Source organism: Halichoeres trimaculatus, unplaced genomic scaffold, assembly GCF_033239565.1.
Source record: "Halichoeres trimaculatus isolate MK-OKI-2021-1 unplaced genomic scaffold, fHalTri1.1 fHalTri1_scaffold_16, whole genome shotgun sequence".
NCBI classification, from domain to species: Eukaryota; Metazoa; Chordata; class Actinopteri; order Labriformes; family Labridae; genus Halichoeres; species Halichoeres trimaculatus.
Genome location: NW_027437194.1, coordinates 27239105 through 27257806, shown reverse-complemented (window position 1 = coordinate 27257806; position 18702 = coordinate 27239105). Strand labels below are relative to the sequence as shown.

Genomic DNA, 18702 nt, shown 5'->3' with positions numbered 1-18702 from the left:
CACCATGAGACTCTTCTAAGGAAGACTGCGGGAAGTTGTTTTTAAAAACATATAAAAAAAAATCGCAATGGTCTAGTTACAAAAACCAGTCCAATAGAGATCTCTTTAAAGCTACCAGCAAAGATGCACAGCTCTCTGTAAAGGTTTGCATAATTTGTACTCTACGGTTTTAAATATCAGATTAACAAACAATGAAAGGCTTAAATTTTGTGATCAAAACTTGAGAGATCAGAGGCTGAAGATAAGAGGATCAAACAGATTATTTTTTAGGTCAAAAACAATGTTCAGGCTCGTAAAAGCTTGATTTCAAGTCTGCTGAAACCATTTTTTAAGCAGGAAATGCAAAAGAGTTGAATTACTCGCAAAAAATATATTTTTTCAGGCAAACTGTGATTATCTAAAGGTCAGCAGTGTTTTTTCTTCAACAGACCTTTTGTTCACTTCTCTGATTTCTCACAAACGGAAAACCTGCTGAGACAGAAATGGTTCAGGCTCGCTGTGGTGAGAGCTCACACGTCACATTAACACCTCCAATTTTCTCACACATGTTTCGCGTGGACAGCTAGAGACGCTGCGACAGAAAATCAATGAGGAAGTCTTTGTTTCATACAGAAAGACCAAACTGAAGCGCCCCCTGAGTGTGTTTGACCCTTCAGTTTAAAAGATGAATGATTCACTGATTTGTTAGGACAACGGGCTGTGGTGTCCGTGTTATGACACCATTAGAAAGACAGGAAGCTCACCTGTGTACGGCTTAATAAAAAACAATTTATGACAGGAAATGTGAATAAAGGTGTGTTGAGAGAAAGATCTGACGTAAACTTATACAAGAGGTTATTATCGTACAATGATGAGGTCTTCTTTCCGAATCTTGTGGAAGACCATCTGACTGATGTTGTTTTTGTGGAGTGATGGGGACAGAGGAACCTCTTCTCCCTGGTTGTTTCTACACACCAGCAGGTTGGATTTATCTGAGGAGAGACAGACTTGGACCGTGGTTATCCATCAAACTCATATTATGACACTACATTTGATTACTAACAGAGACGGTTAGAAAGAAATGACTCATGGGTAATCTAAAGCAGCTTTATCAAATACCATCAGAGATCTAACGGTCGTGTTGTGATGTGAGTCAGAACAATCTCATTTATGACTCTTTAAGGAGCTGACCTTTGGGTGTGGGGGGGCAGCACTTAGTCAGCTGGAACGTGTATCCATCAGTGCGCAGCGCCTCCTTTTGGTAGCAGTGGAGAAGCTCCCTGAGTGAGCTGAAACTCCTCTTGGCACCGCTCAGGATGAACTCCCCCGCCTCCGTCTTGGTGATCTGACAGTGTTTGTAGTCCACCATGGACTCATACTGTCAGTCAGAACAGAGGAGTTTTATTAAGTTGTGCTACAGACAGTAACAACGCTGTGTTCAGGGTTAAACCAAATCCTAATCTTTGTACTTAGGCCAATATTACAACACATTTCATCTGGTGTTTTCTCAATCAAGTGCAAAAACCAAAGTATATCCAGTTTCACCAAACTACATTTGGACTCTGCATCAGCTACTTGTACAGAGCTAAAGCTAAAACATCTGGACATATTTTCCCCCATATCGCCTCCTAATGGAGAACATGTTTCTTGGTCAGAAGCAGAGTTTGCTGATGTTCACCCAGCACTTAACACTACAGAGATCTGAGCACTATCTTCTAGTATAAAGAGACACCTGAGGGACAGGTGAGCTTTGATTCAATCAGTCTGTAACCATGGCACAAGGACGTTTGAGCACACTTAAGCCCCATTCCTACCAAGCAGTCCGGTATGGATCAGTTCAGTTTGGTTCAGGTTGGTTTGGTAAAGTCTGGTCCTGTTTGCATTTCCACAGCCAACCATGCCCTTCTTGGCAGGCCGATAGCCATGTCAGTTACATAATAGCGTAACGCCATGGCAGTGCGACACAGTATACCCCGCTAGGGATGGGTACCAAATTAGGTACCTATATAGGTACCGACCTAATTCTGTCTGTAGTATAGAGCATTGATTCACCTTAATGTAAAAGGCACCATGTTTAGGTACCTGAACCGTCCCTGTGACTGTGAGGGAATGGAAAAGTAGGTGATTTTCAATGCTAGACATGAACACAGAATTGCAAGGCTATAGATGGAGAAATAACTATGTTTGATTAAGATTTTAATATTTATCTTTAAGATTTTATAACTAAACAAATTAAGATTGATTACCACATAAACACACACAAAAGTACCAAAAATCGGTACTGTTGAGTACTGATACTGATTGCCAGGTACCGAGCATCAGTAGTGTATCATTTCAAATGTGAAAGGCTGTGTTCTGCCAGGAGAAATGCAGCCCCTGTCACACAGGAAGTGAGGATTCTTTTGACCAATCAACGGACTGTAGTGTTGTAGCTCCACCTTCCGGGATCAGATCAATTTAGTCTGGGACCCCAACAGAAGGGTCCCACAAAATGGGACAGTTTGTCTCGGTTATTTGAGGATCTTTACCTGGATTGGTCAGTGGAAACACAGGGCTTTAGAGACTGATTTTTACAGAAGTCACTAAAAGAAATAGTTCATAAAAAGAGCTTTCGTGGGTTACTTTCATGTAAACAATTGAACCGTGGCCCTCTGCATTTTCACAAAATCAAACATGGCTCTTTGAAAAAGTTTGGACACCTTTGCCTCATACGTATCACAGAAACAAATGTTGTGACCTTTGCAGTGATGAAAACAACAAATGGAGAACTCACCCCCACAACAAAAGACATGAAGAACTTGTCGTAGTCCCTGGGACTGCAGCGGAGGATGTACAGGCCCTGGTGGTTACCAGAGCGATGCAGCTTACCGATGGTAAACTCCATCCTGTGATCAAAGAGACAAAGTCAGTGCTTGAGGAAGTTCTGTGGTTGTTGGTGCAGGAGTTGATAGGTTACGTTTAGCTTTGTGTGTGTGTGTGTGTGTGTGTGTGTGTGTGTGTGTGTGTGTGATACTCACGACACAGGGCCATGGCAATAGCTCTGAATGCATTCGAGGAGTCTCGGCGATGCCACTTCTTTACACAGGTAATGATGAGCGTCTGCAACCAGTCTGTAATACCCGTCCACCAATGAGACGAAGGACAGAGCCTCTGGGAGCGAATGAAACTCCAATTCCTGGGAGGATCGACACAAAGACACAGGGAATATAGTCAATTATTTCTAAAACACTTTTAGCTTTAACATTATGAACACTTTTGGTAAAAAGAACTTAATTTTCAGGTTTTAAAACACGTGGGCCTGAGAGTCACGGTTCTCACACTCAAAGCTGTTTTTCCCTCTCCATGCACATCATAGAAGAGAGGTGAAGATGAGTCAGAATCTTCCTTTAGTTCTCAAATGATAAACCCTTAACCCATCACGAGGGCAAACATGAATAAATAAAAATGTTTATGAAAAAATAAAAGTGTATAAATCATATCAAAGACATAAGCTTCTTCACATTTTGTATCCTTTAAAAACCAATGGCGCTGAGCGCAGTTGGCCTAGTGTTCTTGGTCGCGCTCCATGAGGCTGGCCCTCGTGTGGGTGGCCGAAGTTTGAATCCAGCCTGTGGCCTCTTTCCTGCATGTCCCCACTCTCACCCTGTTTCCTCCACTATTCACTGTCCTCTCTTTGATCCAATTAAAGGCAGAAAAAGCCCCCTAAAAAAACCTTTAAAAAACAATGGTGTGTTTAGGATTTGCTACAATAAACACCAGAAATCTATTTTTCATCATCCCTCCACTTATTTTTCTTGGCTGAACTAACTTTTCTATCCTTGGCGTTCCATTCTTCTTTCTTTCTTTTTTTTTTTTACTGCTGCTACATTCTACACTGCAAAAAACTGAACTCTTATCCAGTGTTTTTGTCTTATTTTTAGTAGAAATGTCTTTTTAGGAGGGCTGCATGGTGGCGCAACGGTTAGCCTGCAGCCTCACAGCAAGATTCCCAGCTTGGCCGGTAGACCTTTCTGTGTGGAGCTGCATGTTCTTCTTTTGCATGTGTGGGTTCTCTCCGGGTTCTCCGGCTTCCTCCCACAGTCCAAAAACATGCTTATCAGGTTAACACTCCAAGTTGTCCGAAGGTGTGAGTGTGTGTGAATGGTTGTCAGTGATTGGTGATCAGTCCAGGGTGTACCCGTCTCTTGCCCAATGACAGCTAGAGTAGGCTCCAGCCACCCTGAACAGAACAAGCGGCTTGGAAAATGAATGAATGAATGTCTTTTTAGACTTAATATGAGCCACTTTCATCGGACCAGTCCAGAAAAATGTCTCTTTCAAGTTACCTTAAGAAAAAAATTAGGTCTAAATTGTTTGAAATAAGTAAAACCTCCTCCAGTGGGGTAAGAAAAACTTTAATGGATTAAGAAAGTATTCATTTTTTCAAGAGACATGACAAGTACATTTTTTCTACCCCACCAGCTTATATTTATACTTGCTTCAAGTAACTCGGACCTTATTTTTGTCTTTTGATATCTTAAAATAAGACGTGTTTCTGGACTTGTCAGTTGAATGTGGCTCATTTCAAGTATAATGCCATTTTTTTTTAAAAAAAGGCAAAAACACTAGCTTAGATTTCAGATTTGGCAGAGTAAACCAGGCATTCCCATCATTAAGCTTTAGTCAATTCAGTTCATATGTTCATGTCAGAGGCATTCAAAGTTTTGGTAATAGATGATGCCAAATCTTGAGGAAGCAATAAAATAACATCACAATGCTCCACCAGCATTCCTCCAAACACAAGCCCCTAGATACCACAGTGTTAACAGGAAAAAACAACAATCACAGAAGCCTTTACTGGAATATAAACACAAAAACATCTAACAGGTACAATTTTTAACATCTACAAATGTGTGACATAGCAACACTGCCACACAGAGTCTGCTTTCATGTTGTATTTCATAGAGACAAACTACACATAAGAGTTAATCCTGAGACTGATGTTTGTCTAACCGCTCAATGCTCAAAAACTCTGCACTCTGGGAGCATGATTTTAATCTAATCTAAGGAACATGATGTATCAGGATCCGTCAGATCATTTTTTATTTTTTTATTTAATCAGGAAATAACTCATTGAGGTTAAAAATCTTTTTCAGAGTGTACTTGCCAAGACAGGCAGCATCACAGTTAACAGTGTCTTCAGACACATAAACAAACATCTTGAAATCATCCAAACGCAGGACATGGCAGGATAAAGCAACAAAAGATTGTCCAAGTCAACTAAAGTCAAATGTATCAAACAAAATGTTTGCCTCCAAACTATTAACATCACCTTAAACCTGTATTCACAAAGCATCCTCAGGCTAAAAGTAGCTCTGAGTGACGTCATTCTTAGAAAAATCCGAGAATTTCTCTGATGCTAAGATTTTTTCTTGGAATTTTCCCTCTGTAAGATAAAAGTTATTAACAAAGTGTCTTAGACCTTCAGAGAGCTCCTAAGGTGAAAAACTGTGCAAGCCCAAGTTATATAATCAGTAGATTTCACTGTCCATTCATTACTAGGAGCATGGAGCGCTTTTTTTCCCTCATCTTTTTCCTGTTTTGTACCAACCAATCACAGCTTTCAGGAGACTGCGTCATACCTAGCAACAGGATCAACCACACCTTCTCACTAAGATCAAAGTTTCTGTCTCCTCTTTGCTCAGAGCTGCTCTCAGAAACTTCCTGAATCACTCTTAAGCTCAGACTCCTTTCTAGGAGTTCTTCGGCTAAGTTAAAGCTTTGTGAATATGGGTCCAGTTCTTTCCCTTCTTACTGTATTTTGTAAAAGGAGAAATTCTAAACCTCTTTTTACCCATCAGATCCGGTTTCATCCTGTGTGTCTGTGCCTCTCCAGAATGGAGAAGCCTTTATAAGATTGTGCTACATCCGCTACACCTTCTTTACGCTCTTCACTGACTTCTGAAGTCGTCACTGGCTGTAACCTTCAGTCCTAGACAGACTGTTCATTGTTCCTCAGACTGGCTCTGTCTTTCATTTACCCCCTCATCTTGGTCTGATCAACAAGGACACTTAAATCTGGATTACTTTATGAGTTTGGATTACTCTAAAACTGAGATTAAGGATCATCTAAATAACTTGTGCACACATTTTACTGCTAAACTCCGCTAATTTACCATCAATGTCATGTTTACTTGTTTTTGTCTGTTGAGAAAAACTCACATTGATCAACGTATCTTGACTGTCGTAATCTGAATTTATTACGAGTTGGACTTTCTAAAAGCCAAATTTAGTCCTGTGGCTATCTGAGTGTGAAGACTTTTTGAGAAACCCTCTACAGCAAGTTTATTTTCTGTTTCTTCTTCTAACGTTATTAAATTTGACTGATTCATTTGTTTTTCTTTTTATATTTTGTTTTCTGAAGAGAACGGCTTCAAGCGTCATGTTTTATTCGATGGACAAAAGTTTAAAGATTTTTCTGTGTTTTTCATTTACCAGCTTCAACTACAAGACAAGGAAATTTAGACTTTGTGGCTTTGATAAGCGGTCTCATCAAGAGCCAACAACAGATGTTCCTGTTTCTCTAGTTCTGTTAAAGAAAAGATTTTGGTTAACAGTAAAAAAGAGTCCAGTGTTCACTCTACCATGATTTTGTTGTCCTGACGGGTGAGGGTCACGATGCGACTCTCCACAGACCCCTCCTTATTGGCCTGTTTGATGCTGATGTCAATCATCTCTGGGAAGTCACAGTACGTCTGCAGCTCCTGGAGACACAGAGAGGACAAACAGCGCTTTGAATTTGTATGAGATGAGGGAGCATGCACACACAAGCAGACTTCTGGTTACTGGCAATTTAAAGCAACTCCTAGAGCTCCACCTATTGGTGGGAAGAAATGACTCCACACTGCGACAGAAATTATTATCACCCTGTCTCTCTGCTCTCACCTCCTCTTCTCCCACCTCCTCTTTCCCTTTTGACCACTGGATGCCCTTGTTGCCCATGACGATGATGGTGACGTTCCCTGCTGAGAGCTCTGTGACTTGGAAGCGCTCGGAGTAGAGGGAGGGCAGCAGCATCTCCAGACTCATGAGGTATTTGAGCCTGAGGTTCGACACTGTGGCCTTACATTCGCTGAACTGATGGATGAATCTCTTGAAGCGATAGCGGATCCTCTTTCGGGTTAAGATGTTGTACTCCTGGATGCGGTTTTGCATGCATCTTGGCAGGAAGGACTTGTAGCTGAAAGCAGAAAGGGTTGTTCGATTTAGAAGACGAAGAGATGAGGGAGGTAAAAAGACTAAAAAAAAAAACATCTGGTGACTTCCCATCACATTTAATTTCAAGTACAAGTACTGAACAGACATTTGTCACGCACTCCTTAACAGTGTTATAAGTTGCACAAAATGCTCATCAGCATATCAAAGAGCTTCCCACAACGTTTGGGAGGGAGCTTGCACGACATCCACTGGACTTATGCAGTCTGAAAAATAAGATCACAGTCTTTTCATTGTAAGCAGATATTCTGCACAGCAGCAGATGTTTCCAACTGGAGGGAAAGATGGTGCTGTAGGTGGTACGTTTGGTAATACATGTTTATTTGTAAAGCACCATTCACACCAAGGGTGATTTCCAAGTGAATACAGAGTGAAAAAAAACAGGAACATCAATAGCATTAAAACGAATGTGTGATGAAGGAAACAAGCATGAGAGGATAAAATATAAAAAACTAAAACTCAGCACTGTGATATTTTGGGGCTTGTTTACAATTGCTTTGCTCTAGCGCAGGTGATCAGATAATCAGTCTTTATACCATTAAATCATAGAGGCAGGGCTTGACATGAACTATTTTGCTCACCAGCCACTGTAGCTAGTGGTTTCCCAGAGTTTCAGCATTTTCACTAGCCACAATCTTGTTGTTGGATAATTATGTTTAATATGATTTAAGCTAACGATGAAGTGCAGAAGTTTACTTGAACTAGATTTAAAACCTGACCCCTGTTTACACTTAAATCAAGACTACATAAATCTTTGGAGGTACAGCTCTTTATCAGGTATTCAGTTTTGGAATGGTTGTGTGTAAAGTTGTTCTTTTATATGAAAACATGCAGTCTATTAAGACAAAGTCATTCAGGCAGTAGTTTATTATTGAATTTAATGAAAGTTGTTTTGCTTTAAAGTGATACTCCAGGATGGAACAAGTTGGGTCCTATCACAAGGTTTAGGGCAGAAATGACCCCTACAGCAGTGTTTTTGTGCAGCAGAAGCCCAGAGCGCTCGCACCAAACACCCCCTCCCTGCTCCTCTGCCGGTTTCCTCTGCACTCAGACGGGGCCATATTTTACTTGACCAAAAACATAAATCAAAAACAAAGATGCATTCACGCTTTATTCAGAGAATTTTCAGTGCGTTACTTTCACACAAAACCTCCGCTAAATAAGGCTCTAGTCATGGTGAGAACTAGAGCCTTATTTAGCGGTGTTTTTGGCGGGTTGGCGGGTGTAAATGTCAAGCCCTGTATAGAGGTGTAACAAAACAGTCAACTAATGATACAATATGAAACATGATAAGTGCTTATTGGGGCCTGAAATGTAACGACCCAAAATGTAATTTAAAAAAATAAGTAAGTCTGAAATGTAACAACTTTTGTAACAAAAGTGCTGAGCCTTGTCGGTTTCACAGGGGTGGAATATTCCTTTCCCCAAACCAATTGAGGTATCATGTATTCACTCAAATGGAAAGTTGTCAGGGTACGTTCTTTCAGCGCATGCTCAGATATGACGAAAGACGCAACTAGAGACATTTCTCAATTTGTTTATGTTTTTCTGCGCATGCCCCATTGACTATTCTGTTTGATTATAGCGGTGCATGTAGACCAGAGATCGGAATATTCCTTTCCATGTATACTATTGTTTTCGGAAAAGTCAAAACTTCTCATGTAACCCTGGCTACTGTTTGTCCAATAACTAAACGCATATCTATAAGCTGTAGCGAGCGTCAGCTGATTAACAGCGACTTCTAAAACTCCAATTTAAACACATGTTGAAGCAGACTGATGCATATTCAGCCAATCTGTACTTTACAGATCTTTGCAAAAACTGTGAGTCATCAGAGCTATTGTATGAATGAACATCCTAAATGATCGGTGCCAGACTTGCAGGGACTGAATAATTTTTGTACAGTACACACAGTCGCCAACTTAAATTCGGGCCCTTTAACTTTTTTCTTTACTTGATTTTATTTTGTGCATCGCTAAATTTTGTTGCAACCCTAATTACTTAAATTTTTATTTCCTCAGTGCAAAGGAAACAAATGCACTGCAGACTGGTCACACTGTGCAGTCAGAGTTTTGCATCGCTGGTGTTTTTCAAGAGTGACACTGTAATCTGTGGACTTTCAACCAGTTGATGTGACAACAGCATGGAAAAAATCTCTGTGAATGAATCTTATTTTATCCTTAATTAACTCTTTGATGTGTCTTATTTGTTGGAGACTGAAGATCAAAGACACAGGCTTCAAAAGGCTAATTTAGCCACTTAGTTTACAAAAGTAAATGCCGAGTTGATTTCACTCACAAACATTACAAACTTGTATGGAATGAGAGAGGTTTCAACTGCTCCACCAACCCTTTCATTTGTTGGCAGTTTGTAAACAATACAGTACAAGACCAGGGGGGTATTCCACGAAGCTGGCTAAAGAAGGCTGGGCTATCGCCGGTAAGCGTGGCTTGAATAAGCTGCCACTTCAATCTTAGCTGCAAGTCGTTCCACTAACGAGGCTCTGCTGATTTTCAGAGACGCTTATTCAAGCCAGGCTGATCTAAGCTGTGGCTAAGCGCGCGTCCGCGGTAGATAAAAAGCCCCGACGTGTCGATTGTCGAAATGACCAAATCATGTCAAAACCGAGAGCGGAGACGTTTCCCTCAGCGGAGAAAACACCCCTCATAGAGTCGTATCATGACTACAAGGTGAAAATCACATAAAAGGGTAACACGGTGGCAATAATTAAAGCCAGAGACGCTGCTGGTTCAAGAATATCATGCTTTTGTGTCAAATCAACACTGACTGTTTCTGCTGAGTTTGATTACCTTTTTCTCCTCACTCTGAAGCTCCTCACACTGCTGTGGCCCAGAGGAGATTCTTCTTGATTAAATTAAAGCTGTTCGTATATATAGGCCTATATACTTCATGGGGTGATGTTTCATCAAACACTGACTAAAACAGCAGAAAAAGACATGTAGATGAGATGTCATTTTTTTTCATTAGAGATGATTCAGCTGTCAGATGAGATGTGTCCGTGATACAGTGCCCTATATTTAAATAAGGAGGAAGACACAAAGTTATGTCACCATGTGGAATCACCTTTACATTATCATCATGATCAGAACGGACCGCCGGTAAAGGAGGGTATTTCTATGGAAAATTGTGGCTGTTGTCATCTTTTATATCATAAGACAATTTCTGCCTTTATTCTGTTATATGTTGACTGTGCTTCGTGGGAGACAGAAGAAAGAAAATCAATTATTTTCAAATAGTTACCACTGGTGGGATCGAACCCACGCCGCAAATAAAACGTGGTTCACTGTGCGACTGTGCCCTACTCTCTAACCTCTCAGCCACCAACTTTCTTAATATGTGGGGAGACAGTCTAGTATCTCACATTTCTTAACTCACGGTTATTCCAGTCTAGTATAACTGGGGGCGGTTCACCTGTCAAAGGATCACGCAGGTGTCCTAAAGCGAGCTCAGGGAGGACGGAAACCTCCCGTGGAGCTGAAGGACAAAAGCTCGCTTGATCTTGATTTTCAGTATAAATACAGACCGTGAAAGCGGAGCCTCACGATCCTTCTGACTTTTTGGGTTTTAAGCAGGTGTCAGAAAAGTTACCAAAAGGTCTCAGTTTATGGTTCTGAACAAAAACATCAAATATTACAGGTATAGATTAATTTAATGTGACACCTGCAGTTCACAAGGCGTCTTTTAGAAGCCGGTCAGACCTTCTCTGAGACGGAGCTAAGGTAAGCCTGACGTTTAGCCTGACGGGGACCAGGCTAGTCGCACTGGCTAATTTACCATGGTTACCAAGCTACGCTAGGCCTAAGCCTCGTTTGTGGAACCCAACTCTCGCTAAAGTTAGCGAGGCTAACCCAAATAAGCCAGGCTTTGAGCTAAGCCAGCTTCGTGGAATACCCCCCAGCTCAGCAAAAGTACAGTTGTTGATGTTTTGGTGACCTTTGATTTTTGATCCCTCTGGGGGTCCCTGAGCTCTCTCATCTCATTAGTTCATCTGGATCGCTGCTGTAGACTGCCTGCGGCTGGGGACCTGCCAGACTTCAGCTGAATATTACAGTCTCATCATCATCAATCACTGCTTCAACTCTGTCCAGCTCTTTGTCTTTTAGCATCTCCCTCTAACCCTTTCTCTCTAACCCACAACACGGTCTTAGCAGATGGATGTCTAAGGCTCTGTTCACGTGACAACGTTTCATCTGAAAACGCTAAAACGCAGTGGCAAAAATCTGCGTGTACACGGAAATGCTGAAAACAAAAACGCTGTAGTAAGCATGCCAGGCCTGTAGTCAGCGCTATAACTGTCTCGTCCAGAAGCGTCTTTTGGTAGATCTCCACTGAAGTAGAGTTGGGCTGATCATCTGGTATATTGGTGAATGCTGAGAGCTAAAGTGGAGCAACAGATGCACACTTTGTATAAAGACAGTCAGCAGATTCAGCAGATTCAGCAGATTGAGCAGCACAAGCACAACTCGGTAGTTCACGACTATCGTAACAACAGTACTGTTGGAGTGTTGCAGCTATCGAATATTTTAGTATTCAAGTATTCTACTGAAAATCCCATCGATTAACCGAGTAATCGGATAAAATACATTTTTGTTTAGTTAAAGAGCAGTTATTTTTCTAATGAAAATTTTTCTCTTTAAGAATAGATTTTTCTGATACAGCATGTCAATAAGGGCACTTGCTTTGGTAGCTCCAAAATTTGTAAACACACTTTGACACATTTTTTGTGCCTTGTACATCTCATCAAATGTTGCAGACCCAAATCGCACCCATTTTGTAGAATGACCCATTAGTCTCCAAACTCCAGAAAAGAAGCTAGATTTGTTGCTAGTTGCTATTTTGAATAAGAGGTAGCTTGAGGGGTCTGAAAACTCTCTTAATATGGCCTCAGTTCTATTTGAAATACCACTCCTTGATCTTTTTTAAAATTAAACGATTACTCAAGGCAGAGAAAATTACTCGAGTATTTTTTGTAATCGAGTACCTCGAATCATTCGAGGAATCGTTTCAGCTCTAGACTGTTGTATGCGCTCGCGGGAAGCCGAGTGTGACGTCAGCGTTTCCAATGAAAATGCTGGCTTACTGTTTACAGGGCAAAGGTGTTGGCAGGGTTCCAGAAAAATCCCACTCTGGAGGCCTTTCCCAAAAGTTTGTGTTTTATGTCGGTTTCCATGTTAATGCCAGGCTGAACCCCAACAAAACTTTTGCGTTTCACCCTAAAATCATTGGCGTGTAAACAGCCCCTTACATGAGTCTGGTTCTGCCCCAGGTTTCTGCCTGTTTGTATCTCCTACCTGGTATCATTGCAGATGTTCACAGGAGACTGTCCACTCTCTTTGGCCAGCCTCATCATGTCCAGCACTGCCATGCCCAGACACTCCTCCTGGGCCTCATGGTTTATTGGAATACTGACCCAGCCGTTCAGGAAGTCACTGCGCCACTGGAGGAGTCAAAAAACAACATGACGTAATGGTGGAGGGGGGAATAAAGACGTACCATTTCTTACCATATTAAGACTGCGTGACTTCTTATACCCAAACATGGCTGTAAATGCAGTCTGAGAAAGATATTACTCCAAGTGAGATATTTATTTAACCTTCATTTTGACAGATTAGGAGTTATCTTTTGGCAATGGGATATTTTCTGGGTGGGTTTGAAGAGAAGACTTCAATCAATTTTTTATCAACAAACTGATCCTGGCTTTGTTTGACCTGCTGATACTTCATAATTAAGTCTGTTTACACTCATCAATTCTGGTGTCAACATGGCAGCAGAGATAAACACAGCATGTCAGAGCAGCATTTGTCAAATCCTCACCGGTACGTGGGAAAGCAGACACAATTCAGACACCACAAAAGTTTGCGTAAACTGGCGTGCAGACTCAAATCAATAAGAACCCTGGCCTAACCCTCTTCCTCATTTGTCCTTTTTAAACACTCTTGCGACCCCACATCCTGTTTTCTCAACTTACAGAGAAGAGCAGCAGACATGTCAGGCAGACACGCAGTCTTCACACACACTCATACACAGAAGAAAAACAAGCATATCATATGTGACATAGAGACTCACTTGGAAAAACTGGTAAGCCATGACACAATCATCCATCACAGGGCTTTCCCTCCCTTTGGTTAAACCACAGCGATGGGCATACAGAGAATTGCTATTGTTATACCAGCCGGGAAAGTAGTATCTGGGCAGAAAGTGAGAGCAGACAATGAGAGAAGAAATATGTTGCTAAAAACAAAAACACAACAAACTTGAAATCAGAATATGAAAAAGACTACCTACCTGATTCTGAAGAGCACCTTCACGCTGGTTGGTTGCTCCACTTTAAAGATATGGTTTGGAGGGAGCCAGGTCCGGTCACTCTCATTCATCAGGCTGAACAAGCTGAGGTACAACGGTGCAATTCCTGCAAACACAGCAAAAAAATCATAGTTAATTTAATTGAAACATAGTTAATCATTGTTGCTGCCCTATTGTGGCAGCTCTCTCTTCCTTGTCTTTCTCTTGTAACATTTTTTGTCTCTTTTTCGTCATCATTGTATTTGGAGTTGGTCATTACTCTGTATGTTTCATTTTTTAGTCGTGGACACCAAACTTTTTGTGTCTTCAGTGATATTTTTACTATTTTTGCTCCAGTTTGTCTAGAGATCATACATGTAGCCATGGCCGCTTGTTTACATGTGAACTCAGCTGTTAGCAGCCTGTAGTATGTCAATGCTAACTGGTGCAAGGCCTGATGTCTTCCCACAAGGTGAGGAGGAGGAGGTGAGGACGACGTGCTGGTTCCCAGATGTGAGCTAAGAAGTGACGACATGGACCTGTCCTTCCATCCATCATTATTGGGAACGTAAGATCTGTCTCCAATAAGGTGGATGAGCTAGCTATGCTAACCCAGCAACAGAGGGAAGACCAGAGGGCAGAGTAGCATCATGCTATTCACAGACATGGCTAACAGAGCTAACATCAGACACCAACGCCACATTGGAAGAACTTCACCTGCTGTGAGCAGACAGGATCCAGGAGACAGAGACTGAACAGACTGCTGAAGGAGCTCAGTCCTGGACCCTGTGGAGGTGGAGGCTGGCTGAACTGGACAATGATGGACAAGCTGTCAGCATCTGTTTTCTTATGGACCTTTTTGCACTTTCTATACACTTTCTTACTTTTGTTTCCTTGATTGCTGCTGTGACTCCTGAATTTCCCCTCTGGGAAAAATAAAGTATATTCGATTCTATTCTATTCTATTAAATGCACAGACAGAGCAGGGACACATCCAGTCTGCTACGGGTGGCTAAAACTGAACTCTGACTTACACACTGCAAAAACTGAAATCTGATCAAGTGTTTGTCCTATTTTCAGTCAAAATTGTATCAACAGACTTAATATGAGCCAAAATGTCTTTTTGCAAAATTTAAAACCTTCAGAAATTACACCTGAATTGCCTATAAAGAGTAAAAACACCTGCCTTTGGGGTAACAATAATGTATTTGTTCAGCTCAGTATTGGGACATGTGTCATACATCAATGGACTTTACAAGTAATTTTTCAAGTTAAATGTTTTCATTTTCCTTTTTAGTTTTTTTGCGTCACTCTAAACTTGTAACATCTCAAAATAAGACATTTTTCTTACCTTGTCAGGTGAATCTGGCTCATATTAAATCTAATAGAACATTTCTACTACAAATAAAACATTAACACTTGCAGTGCCAATCAATGGCTTGACTGCTTCAAAAAATGTTGCAAAAAGAGGAAAAAAATACTTTAAGTTTTATCTTTTTATAATTAAAAGACAAAAACAAAAACAGCTTGACAGCATCATTACAGCTCTTATGCAGCAATTCAAACTAAATTAAACCAAACCATAGACAAGACGACTGCTGCCCAAAAGTAAAGCCAAAGAATTTGCAGCTTCACATTTCAACTGGCTCAACCACAATCAACCCAAATCATCCAGGTGTGCCACACAATGAGATATATGTCAGGATTTAAAATAAAAACACAGATTATTTAAACTTTTCCCAAACATGGCCTGTCTTCATAGTTTGCACTTACAGTGTTTGTTGTTTTCATGTTTTTCTTATTATACTTTCAGCTAACAACCCCAATTTCTGTAAATGGTGATAAACACAAAATCTGGCAGTGATAATTTACCAATTGGTTGATATATATTTATATTTATATTCATATATATGTACAATTGTGTGTGTGTGCGCGTGCGTGCGTGTGTGTGTGTGTGTGTGTGTGTGTGTGTGTGTGTGTGTGTGTGTTTTCCATTTCATGCCAGTGACACATAAGAAAGAAAAAACTCAAGAATTTTTTTAAATGTTGAATTTAAAAAAACCTGTAGAAACACTTCAAAACTACTAAGGTTATTTTTCATTAAACCATTCACATGATGTGGTAAAAAATGAGAATTTCAGACAGCCTTAGTCTCTCAGAGGTCAAAACTATAGGTGGTTCAGAACTCTATGAAAGCAAATAGAGACATGTATTGAATTTGGGGATTTTATTATCTACAGTATCTGGAATCCCTCTAGTGGAAACCACTGCATGGGCTCAAAACCACTTCTATAAGCGTTCACAAACATGGGTAGAAACTGTATCGTGCCAAAAGGAAAACCATAGATGCACATGATAAAGAACTGCCGGAAACTTCTCTGCGCTCAAACCTACTGAAGATACACTGAGATAAAGTGAAAACCTGCTCTTCTGTCTTATAAACTGAGAACTGAAATTCTTTTTGGAAATCATGGACAAGTCTTCAGCTCTTAACGTGGGAGACGCCACCGGGTTGTTGCTTGTGCGCAATTCAAAGGCAGGGCTATTGCAGTTTCTGCACCAATTCCAGATCCAAATGTTGTAACCAATGCAACATTTCAGTGGCTGGCTATGCTTATGCAACGAGAGGCTGTACATCTCAGTAAACAGTAGACTGTATGATAAAGAGAGGATCATCTGGACACAAAAATACTAACAACCAAAGCATAAATCACTTTCATTAGGTGATTTTATCTATTGATCCATTGTTGTTGTTGTTATTTTGACCATTCACATGTTACTGTCACATCATCAAAGCCCCAACAACTTTCAGAAAGTGTCATCTTAGGCCAAGTAGGTCATTAGCAGACAGAACATGCTGCTGCACAGCAGGAAGCACTCACAAGTGTTAGCCAATTGCATGAGGGTGTGTGAGAGGAAGTGTGCTCAACCACAACAGCGGAAGTGAAATTTAAGTTAAAAGAAAGTACAACTAGAGAAAAGTACAACCTCAGGTCTAATAATTCATAAACAATGAACGTTTCAAGAGTTTCTTTATTTTCAAACCACAGGAGCCAAAACTTTTCTCATCATTTTTCATCATAAGGCTGCACAGGTCAGTATTTATGGCCCAACTTTCTTACAACACTAGTTCTGAAATGGGTTTTCATAATAAATTATCATATCAAATTTGTTTTGATGATAAAAAAGTGGAAATCACCTTAAAAAATCTCTCACACACTTTTTATTTGACTGATTTCAAAGGAAACAAGGTTAGTCACACTGAGTGACTACGGAGGTAACAAAACAAAAGAAGAGAGGAAGTTGGGGGAAAAAAGAGGTGGACAGAAAAAGCAGAAGATAACACAGACTGAAAGAGGGGTTTGTTTTTATCAAGAGAGTAAAACAGTATGGTCTGCAGAGATAGAGCTGAAGCTCAGAGATGCAACAGTCGGAAACGTCCTGATGTCCGCTTGGTAGAAATAGAAGCAGAAAGTTAGACTGAACTCTACTTCTGTTACAGACAAAATCAAACGCTAAAACATTTCCCATTTTCTTCAACACACAATTGTAATTGAAAAAATAACTTCCTTCGAATGCTGACACACACATAGTTTCACTCACAGCACAGGTGAGTGGATGGGATTAAGATACATCATTAGTTACTTTAAAGAGTCCTCAGTGTGTAGGAAAATCAGCTCTCTCAGACCGCACAAAGGACAAAATCAAAAACGATTTATGGCTATATATTTCATCCTTGTTGTAAAAATATAAACAAAAATAACAAGGGGTCATATTTTATATCATTGGATTTGTTGTCCACATTTCTTTGTTGAAGATCCCTGAGGTGACTAAGCCAGGATAACAACAGTATCAGAGGAGGCAGATTGATTTAGGAAACACAGATTATTCAAACATTAACAGTTACAGTAAATTATCTACAAATTAGCTGCATTAAGAACCGCAAACCTTTTAGATTGGCTTATTAATGCATTACCACAGCAGGGGTTGCAAGTCTCTAGCTTCACTGTTTGGGGGCTGAAAAGTTGGGGAACCTGGAACATGGATCCTCTGTTCTCCTGCTTGTTTCATTATTAAAACAATTGAGGCACAAAGTATTTAAACAGACACTTCTTGTTCTGTAAACACCAAATGAGAAGATCACGAAAAAGTCTTCAATTTTTTTATAATCAGATTAAATCCAGGCAAGAAATCTAAAAGCATTCATTTAAATATGTTTACATACTTTGTTTGTTCAAGAGAACAATCTAATTCCCATAATATAATGGACAAGTTAATGCAGACAACAAGAACTGACGTGTGTTTGGTAAATTATTTCATTTTTTAGCAGTGCTTCTTGTTGATAAATCTTATACCATTGTAAAGCCTGTTTATTTCCCTTTAAATGGAGCCATATTTGTAAGGAACATACATTTGTGGAAGGAGCAGCAGAGCTAAGTATGTGGGTTGTGCCAATGAAAAATTTGCCAGATCTTCTCTGCCAATGCCAAACAACTCATTCTGACGTTGACTCTTCTTTGTTTTGATGGTGGACTGTCATCTGAAGAAACAGGACAAATTGGAATTTAACAATTTATACATTTAACAAAAAGAAGCCTCAGGAGTGGGTAAAACTCTGTTAAGTTTAAGTAGTTTGAAGAAGTTTAGGAGTAGACAATGAAAAAAAGGATGAAATGGAAATTATGAAAAGGCATGATCAATGAGTTAGGGTGTATTTTCGTTTCAGATTTTTGAATAAATTCAGTTAACCAACACCAACCACAAATCCTGATCCTCCAAGCCTCTAAATTCTGCAGAGAGATGTTTCCTTATTTAGTGAGGAGATACACATTTCTCAGAGCTTCTCACAGAGTTAAACATTATCCTAAAAAAAACAAACATATGTCCCCATGTGTTTCACGGGTATTAGAATTGTTGTGGAAATATCTGAAAAACAGCCAGAGGAGCATCTCTCTCATCGCTGTGCTATCAGCTGGGAAATTTTGTTATTCTTCCCACAGCTTTTTGGCAGACGGCATGAAATGTACAAACAAGCTTTTAATTTACACTGATGTCCATTTATGGCCCCGTCTATGATCTCTGCAGACAAATGCAGGGACAGCACAATAAACCTGTTTGTTTAGCAGATTAAAATTAGTGGCTTTCAGATGGTCTGAGGGGACATTT

At 40.2% G+C, this 18702-nt stretch overlaps 1 protein-coding gene across 2 annotated transcripts in view; it reads right to left on the bottom strand.

Moving 5' to 3' along the window:
* Positions 1-18702, bottom strand: part of LOC141805290 (tyrosine-protein kinase JAK2-like) — a 51684-nt gene that overhangs the window by 16123 nt on the left and 16859 nt on the right. For both annotated transcript variants that reach the window (XM_074690258.1, XM_074690257.1), the window contains exons 3-11: positions 13540-13663; positions 13321-13441; positions 12546-12691; positions 6904-7198; positions 6603-6722; positions 2997-3154; positions 2753-2864; positions 1171-1357; positions 847-971 (exon numbers count right to left, since the gene is read on the bottom strand). In XM_074690258.1, the coding sequence (XP_074546359.1) occupies positions 847-971; positions 1171-1357; positions 2753-2864; positions 2997-3154; positions 6603-6722; positions 6904-7198; positions 12546-12691; positions 13321-13441; positions 13540-13663 (1388 nt within the window). The remainder of the gene's footprint in view (positions 1-846; positions 972-1170; positions 1358-2752; positions 2865-2996; positions 3155-6602; positions 6723-6903; positions 7199-12545; positions 12692-13320; positions 13442-13539; positions 13664-18702) is intronic.